The sequence below is a fragment of the Triticum urartu genome, chromosome 7 (assembly GCF_003073215.2).
Source record: "Triticum urartu cultivar G1812 chromosome 7, Tu2.1, whole genome shotgun sequence".
Classification (NCBI taxonomy): Eukaryota; Viridiplantae; Streptophyta; class Magnoliopsida; order Poales; family Poaceae; genus Triticum; species Triticum urartu.
The window spans coordinates 636,772,617-636,781,087 of record NC_053028.1 but is presented as its reverse complement, the minus strand read 5'-3'; the positions used below and the strand labels follow the sequence as shown (position 1 = coordinate 636,781,087).

At 50.8% G+C, this 8,471-nt stretch overlaps 1 protein-coding gene across 1 annotated transcript; it reads right to left on the bottom strand.

Annotated features, from left to right (window-relative positions):
- Positions 1 to 318: 318 nt before the first annotated feature.
- On the bottom strand, positions 319 to 3,160 carry LOC125520882 (cytochrome P450 77A3). Its single transcript, XM_048685926.1, has 2 exons — positions 1,839 to 3,160; positions 319 to 1,155 (listed from the first exon to the last, which is right to left on the bottom strand). Exons 1-2 carry the CDS (start codon positions 2,952 to 2,954, stop codon positions 685 to 687), a joined length of 1,587 nt encoding a protein of 528 aa, XP_048541883.1. The 5' UTR covers positions 2,955 to 3,160; the 3' UTR covers positions 319 to 684.
- Between the last annotated feature and the right edge of the window lie 5,311 nt (positions 3,161 to 8,471).

The following is an 8,471-nucleotide window of genomic DNA, read 5'->3' as shown; positions in this document are numbered from 1 at the left end:
GAGGACAAGTTTTAAAAATTCATACTTTTGTGTTTCAAAAAAATCTGCCAAAAAAAATACACATACAACCGGAGAGATAATTTACATGTGTGTACATTTTCAGGATGAAATACAACATTAAAATGAGAGCTGCACCAAGAAAAATAGCTCGCAATTCAAGATATTTCATCATGATATATTACACACATACACACGCACACACATTACATCGTTGTATACTTGTATTTCTATCCAGAATGTTTTGAAACAGAAAGTGTTTATTTTTTTGGGTAAATAACAGGCTTTATGGAGCCCATCCTCCAAAACGCCTAGTACTCCTTAAAATTAGCCAACTTTTTTCTTGCAACAAAAATATACTCCAAGGAACAGCAGCAGGTTATAGGTACATTTGTGGATCAAATCAAGAATTCAAGAGAAGAAGAAAGAAGAAAGAAGAAGAGAAGGGGATCGAGCACTAATCAAGAGAAGAGAAGAAAATAAATAACATGACGCTAAAATTTAAGAGACGTCGCATTGCATCACGATGTCCAACGAGCAGCAGCCACTAGCAGATCCGATGTCACGCCGCAGTATTTTATCTATATCTTCTTGATGAGGCATGACACCCCGCCATTAACCACCTATCCGTGACGTGGGGTACGTGCGCGCCGCGCCGCGCCGTGCATTCTGGGTGGACGGAGGCAATCAATGCGCGGCCACCGGCGGCGGATGGTTGCGCTCGACGATGCCGGCCCGGAGCGAGTTCTTCATGACGACGGTGAAGGCGAAGGTCTCGGTGGGGTCGGGCGGCCCCTCGCCGGCGGGGGGAGTCCACCGGAGCTCGCGGATCATGTTGGCGAGCGTGAGCTGGATGTGGAGCACGCCGAGCGTGGCGGCGGGGCAGATGCGGCGGCCGGCGCCGAAGGGCATCATGCGGAGCGCGCGGGTGCCGGTGATGTCGGTGTCGTGGCCCTCGCCGCCCTCGAGGAACCGCTCCGGCCGCCACGCGTCCGGGTCCGGCCACGTCTCCGGGTTCTCCGTCACCCACGCCGTGTAGAACTCCACGCTCGCGTCTGCCGGCACCCGGTACCCGCCCAGCTCGGTGTCCCGCGTCGCCGCGTGCGAGAGGACGAAGTGGCTCGGCGGGTGCCGCCGGAACGTCTCCTTCACCACCGCCTGCGATCAACAAAATATTTAGCCACGTACACCGCCGCCAGAAATTTGGCACCGAAAATTGCTGGGCTGCAGGCGCCGAAAATTGGATCTTTCTTTTTTGAATGTAATAGTACTCTGTGGGTCGCTTTCAGTTGACCCTGGCTCACTGATGATGAGGTAGCGAACGTCATTTTCATATCTGTTTTCGTGTCCAAATCATCGGTCGTGAGTGATCATTTGAACACCAGCTACACTTGAGTGGCCAGCTGCAGGAGTGTCTGCTTAGATTAATCCCTACGTCAACTATCCTTAATTAGTAGCCGCAATCTTGGTTCGCAGGTGTGGTGATGGTCCTTAAACAGGAAAAGGAAAGCAAAGATGGGACCGATCGACTGATGGTGATGGTGTGATGCTTGTGTTCCAATCACAAACTGTGAAAGTTTAGTTGATTAATTAGCTGATAGATCAACTTATTTGTGATTATCAGTTCATGTTGCTGATGTGTCATAGTGCTAAAGTGGACTTCTATCAAGGGTAATGCCAAATGTCTACTTTAAGGGCAGCAATTTCATAGAATTGACTTGCCCAAACGAGCTTGCATCAACCATGTAGTAAAGCAATTTGCTAAGTTAATTAATCTGGCCCAAGTGTTGATGATGTCAAAATGTAGAGTACGATAGAATTGGAATGAGTGGATTAATCACCTGCAGGTAGGGCAAGGCCTCGACGTCGGCCTCGGTGATCCGGGCGGTCTTGCCGGCCTTGGCGACGACCTCGTCGTAGACCCTCTCCTGCGCCGCCGGGTCGAGGATGAGGTGCATCATGACCCACTCCAGCGCGGTGGCGCTGGTGTCGGTGCCGGCGCTCATCACCTCGGAGCAGAGCGTGACCAGCTCCTCCTCGCCGAGCCGCTTCCCTCTGCCCGGCGGCTCCAGGTCGAACAGCGAGTCCACGTACGCCTCCCCGGGCGGGCTCATCATCTCCACGCCGCCGATCACCCTGTTCCCCTCCCCGTCCGCCTTGCACGCGTTGCCGCCGGTCCGGAGGAACTCCCGCCGCGCGCGCACCAGCGGCAGCAGGCAGTCGAGCTGCCGCCGGCGCAGGTTCTTGGCCTCGGCGAGCTCCCTCCGGAAGAGCGGCGTGAGGAGCGGCAGGAAGTCCGGGAGCTTGGGCAGGGAGATCATCATCACGTCCTTGAGCACCTCCTCGATCTCCACGATGAGCTCGTCGGGGATCTTGGCGCCGAAGCAGATGCAGATGAGGATGCTGCAGATGGTGAGGCGGCAGCTGGCCATCATGCGGACGGCGCCGGTCTTGGCGTGCTCGGCGCGTATCCGGCGGAGGTGGTTGCCCATGGCCCACTCCCGGATCCACGAGAAGCCCTTGACCCGCTGCGGCGACACGATCTCGGCGACGAAGTTCCGGCGGAGCGCGCGCCAGAGCGGGCCGTAGGGGGCGGAGTTGACGGTGCACTTGCCGACGCTGAAGAGGAGGCGGATGGGGCTGTCGGCCGGGCGGCTGGCGAACATGGGGCCCTGCTTGACGAGCGCGTCGTGGATGAGGTCGGCGTCGGTGACGATGACGAGGGTGCGCTGGCCCATGCGCATGGTGAAGATGGGCCCGTACTTCTCCCGGAGGTCGCGCACGACGTACATGAAGGGGCGGCGCTGCAGGATCACCTGGAAGAGGTTGCCCACCACCGGCCACCCCGGCGGGCCCGGGGGGAGGCCGTCGACGCCGCCCGTCTTGGAGCACCGCCGCCACCACACCAGCCCCAGCACCACCGCCGACGCCAGCAGCAGCACGTCGTTGACGTCCATCTTGCCCCCCTCTTCGAGCCCGACCAGCGCACGATCCCGACCCCTGTCCCTGGAGGCCGATCGATGTCTCCCGCTAAGCTGGCTACCGGAGGACGAGGAATGACATGCAGTGAGTGTGGGCCGTGTATGTACGTACCTAGGAAGTAGCTCGATGGATGAGCTAGCTAGCTAGGGAGGTGAGGAGTGTCGTCAATGGCGGAGTGGGTGGAGCGATATATAGCGGGCCGGGGCGAGACGGGTGGAGACGAGAGTACTGTGGCGGGCGTAAATGCGAGCCATCTACCATCTGAAAGGAGCCATGAATGCGAGCTCCGGTGTGTGTCCTTTAATGCGGACGCGGGCGAGGAGGAGTAGTACGCCACTGGTATTGTACTGTGTACCGGCGGCAGCAAGCTGGCCATGGGCATGGCTAGCGAGCCTGGTTTTCTTTTTCTGGGAATCTAGAAGCGGGCGGCATTGCTGTGCTCATCGCTTTAATGGCGCGCGCCAGTGAGCACGAGCCGGAGCGGTTGGGAGGTCGATTGACGCGGTCCAACGCGCTGCGGCCATGACTCCATTCCCCTCCAGGGGCCGGTGCACTGCCATTTCCCCGTTGTTAAAAGGGTCACAATTAGCTTTCTCCAATTGGGTAAAGAATATTGGTCTTAACTCCTTTTTATTTCTGGTCTTAACTCCTAAGCAATGAAATAGCCGTATAATAAGACCCGCGCACAAATAATGTGGAGGGAGCAGGGTTAAAAATTCCAATTAAATTTCGCGTAACTAGGTGGGGCCCGAAATATTTGTAACCCCGAAATTCCGAGCCAGATTCAACCTAATTTCAAAAGGATTTTAAATTAGCTTAAGATTTGAAATCTAAATATCCAAAACATTTTCAAAATATGTTGACTTTCTGAAATTCGAATGTTTTGGTGAGGTCTGAAATTATTTTGTTTATGAAATTAAAAACCTTTGGAGGGAGGTCAAAAGCTAAAATTGCAAAGACCGGATCATAGAACTAGAACAAGTAGTAAGGGCATCTGCACCCGCAAAACCCCGCGTATGTTCGAACTGAGTTGTTCGGATGTAGTTTTCCATCTAAGTATTTGTCCGCAGATGCGTCCACTTATCCGAAATTTCGCCAACTGGACGCAAGCTGGAGGTAGTTTTACGGCGTCCGAACCACCACGACATTCCACTGCGCCCCTTGCTCTACATCCACACCCTCCTCTTTCGATTTCGTCGGTGTACCTCTCTGGCCGCCGCCCGGAAATGTTGGACGTCCGCAACTCCCACACATGTGTCTGCCTGCCTTGGACTACATCGTCGTCATAAATCTAGGATCCGTCCATACGCAGGTACCCTCCGTCCCCTGCCAATGTCGTCCATGGCGGAAACCACGCCGGCAGGTGTTTGCTAAAATGGCATTCAACTTCTTTTATTGAACTTCTTGTTGTTTTCTAGAGTAAGCGTGATGACAGGGTACTAAGTGATGGAAGAGAGTTTATGTGTGATGCGTGGAAGGTCGTATATACGGATTTTGTAGGCATTAGGCAAGGGTCTTGATTTTGTAGCAAAACATGCATGTTTCGTTTCATGAGCAAAAGCACTTCACGCCCTACGACTTGCAGGTGACCCGTGAAAGCAATGTGAAATCACTAGCCCATCGGTGGTACATCATCTCCAACTTCGTCATGAAATTTTATAGTGTGATTGCACAGGAGGAGAGAAGGTGGCCACGGAGCTCGCCAACCATTGGGATCATAATTTTGCCTCTTGTTGCTCTACCTGTTGGTCAATTCATTGATTAACTCAATGTAGTAACTTGATAATCATCATGTTTGATTGGGCGGATGGGTTGCTGTATTGTACCACAGGACAGAGGGCAGGTCATTTACGTTCAAACACTATTGGATGAAGCTCAAGGCACACTGTGCGTGCGACGACATGTGTGGATTCTGACTCGAGTATCATTGAATTTGAAATCAATGAATTCAAATAACTTGTTGAACATCTGGTTATTTTGGATGGAACATTTACATTTGAACTATTGTTATAGTAAGTACATTTGCATGTTAGTTATGGATGAATTGTGCTATTTTTTATAATTATTTTGAGTGTTGAGAACACGAAAACACAGGGATGGACATTTAAGGGACATGAGTGAATTCCCGACTTTGATATCCGTGTCCGCCGACGAGTCTGGACCAGACCGTGGATAAATAACGTGTCTATTTTGAATGTGGATTAGCCTAAGAAATATAAATTGTTTTTTGTTGGGGAACGTTGCAGAAAACAAAAATTTTCCTACGGTTTCACCAAGATCCATCTATGAGTTCATCTAGCAACGAGTGATCGGATTGCATCTACATACCTTTGTAGATCACGCGCGGAAGCGTTCAAAGAACGGGGATGAGGAAGTCGTACTCGACGTGATCCAAATCACCGGAGATCCTAGCGCCGAACGGACGGCACCTCGGTGTTCAACACACGTATGGTCAGCGTGACGTCTCCTCCTTCTTGATCCAGCAAGGGGGAAGGAGATGTTGATGAAGATCCAGCAGCACGACGGCGTGGTGATGGATGCAGCAGTCACCGCAGTAGGGCTTCGCCGTTCTTCTGCGAGAGGGAGAGGTGTAGCAGGGGAGAGGGAGGCGCCAAGAGTCAAGGGTGCGGCTGCCCCTCCCTCCCCCCTTTATATAGGCCCCCTAGGGGGTGCGCCGGCCCTAGGAGATGGGATCTCCTAAGGGGGGGCGGCGGCCAAGGGGTGGAGTGCCCCCCAAGCTAGGTGGGGCGCCCCCCACCCTAGGGTTCCCAACCCTAGGCGCATGGGGTGGGCCAAGGGGGGCGCACCAGCCCACTATGGGCTGGTTCCCCTCCCCACTTTAGCCCATGGGGCCCTCCGGATGGGTGGACCCACCCGGTGGACCCCCGGGACCCTTCCGGTGGTCCCGGTACAATACCAGTGACCCCCGAAACTCTCTCGATGGCCGAAACTGCACTTCTTATATATAATTCTTCACATCCGGACCATTCCGGAACTCCTCGTGACGTCCGGGATCTCATCCGGGACTCCGAAAAACTTTCGGGTTACTGCATATTCATATCTCTACAACCCTAGCGTCACCGAACCTTAAGTGTGTAGACCCTACGGGTTCGGGAGACATGTAGACATGACCGAGACGGCTCTCTGGTCAATAACCAACAGCGGGATCTGGATACCCATGTTGGCTCCCACATGCTCCTCGATGATCTCATCGTATGAACCACGATGTCGAGGATTCAAGCAACCCCGTATACAATTCCCTTTGTCAATCGGTACGTTACTTGCCCGAGATTCGATCGTCGGTATCCCAATACCTCGTTCAATCTCGTTACCGGCAAGTCACTTTACTCGTACCGTAATGCATGATCCCGTGACCAGACACTTGGTCACTTTGAGCTCATTATGATGATGCATTACCGAGTGGGCCCAGAGATACCTCTCCGTCATACGGAGTGACAAATCCCAGTCTTGATCCGTGTCAACCCAACAGACACTTTCGGAGATACCCGTAATATACCTTTATAGTCACCCAGTTACGTTGTGACGTTTGGTACACCCAAAGCACTCCTACGGCATCCGGGAGTTACACGATCTCATGGTCTAAGGAAAAGATACTTGACATTGGAAAAACTCTAGCAAACGAACTATACGATCTTGTGCTATGTTTAGGATTGGGTCTTGTCCATCACATCATTCTCCCAATGATGTGATCTTGTTATCAATGACATCCAATGTCCATAGTCAGGAAACCATGACTATCTGTTGATCAACGAGCTAGTCAACTAGAGGCTTACTAGGGACATGTTGGTGTCTATGTATTCACACATGCATTATGATTTCCGGATAACACAATTATAGCATGAATAAAAGACAATTATCATGAACAAGGAAATATAATAATAATCCTTTTATTATTGCCTCTAGGGCATATTTCCAACAGTCTCCCACTTGCACTAGAGTCAATAATCTAGTTACATTGTGATGAATCGAACACCCATGGAATTCTGGGCTGATCATGTTTTGCTCTAGGGAGAGGTTTAGTCAACGGATCAGCTACATTCAGGTCCGTATGTACTTTACAAATATCTATGTCTCCATATTGAACATTTTCACGAATGGAGTTGAAGCGACGCTTGATGTGCCTGGTCTTCTTGTGAAACCTGGGCTCCTTGGCAAGTGCAATAGCTCCAGTGTTGTCACAGAAGAGTTTGATCGGCCCCGACACATTGGGTATGACTCCTAGGTCGGTGATGAACTCCTTCACCCAAATTGCTTCATGCGCTGCCTCCGAGGCTGCCATGTACTCTGCTTCACATGTAGATCCCGCCACGACGCTCTGCTTGCAACTGCACCAGCTTACAACCCCACCATTCAAAATATACACGTATCCGGTTTGTGACTTAGAGTCATCCAGATCTGTGTCGAAGCTAGCATTGACGTAACCCTTTACGACGAGCTCTTCGTCACCTCCATAAACGAGAAACATTTCCTTAGTCTTTTTCAGGTACTTCAGGATATTCTTGACCGCTGTCCAGTGTTCCTTGCTGGGATTACTTTGGTACCTACCTACCAAACTTACGGCAAGGTTTACATCAGGTCTGGTACACAGCATGGCATACATAATAGAACCTATGGCTGAGGCATAGGGGATGACACTCATCTCTTCTATATCTTCTGCCGTGGTCGGACATTGAGCTGAGCTCAATTTCACACCTTGCAACACAGGCAAGAACCCCTTCTTAGACTGATCCATATTGAACTTCTTCAATATCTTCTCAAGGTATGTGCTTTGTGAAAGACCTATGAGGCGTCTTGATCTATCTCTATAGATCTTGATGCCTAATATATAAGCAGCTTCTCCAAGGTCCTTCATTGAAAAACTCTTATTCAAGTAGGCCTTAATGCTGTCCAAAAGCTCTATATCATTTCCCATCAAAAGTATGTCATCTACATATAATATGAGAAATGCTACAGAGCTCCCACTCACTTTCTTGTAAACGCAGGCTTCTCCATAAGTCTGCATAAACCCAAACGCTTTGATCATCTCATCAAAGCGAATGTTCCAACTCCGAGATGCTTGCACCAGCCCATAAATCAAGCGTTGGAGCTTGCACACCTTGTCAGCATTCTTAGGATCGACAAAACCTTCCGCTGCATCATATACAATTCTTCCTTAAGGAAACCATTAAGGAATGCCATTTTGACGTCCATTTGCCATATCTCAAAATCATAGTATGCGGCAATTGCTAACATAATTCAGACGGACTTCAGCTTCGCTACGGGAGAGAAAGTCTCATCGTAGTCAACCCCTTGAACTTGCCGATAACCCTTAGCGACAAGTCGAGCTTTATAGATGGTAACATTACCATCCGCGTCCGTCTTCTTCTTAAAGATCCATTTGTTTTCTATCGCTCGCCGATCATCGGGCAAGTCTGTCAAAGTCCATACTTTGTTCTCATACATGGATCCTATCTCGGATTGCATGGCTTCAA

Coding starts and splice junctions, on each gene's coding strand:
- LOC125520882 (XM_048685926.1), bottom strand. CDS start 2,954: ATGGACGTCAACGACGTGCTGCTGCTGGCGTCGGCGGTGGTGCTGGGG. Junction 1,156..1,838: donor AGGCCTTGCCCTACCTGCAG/GTGATTAATCCA, acceptor TGTTGATCGCAG/GCGGTGGTGAAGGAGACGTT.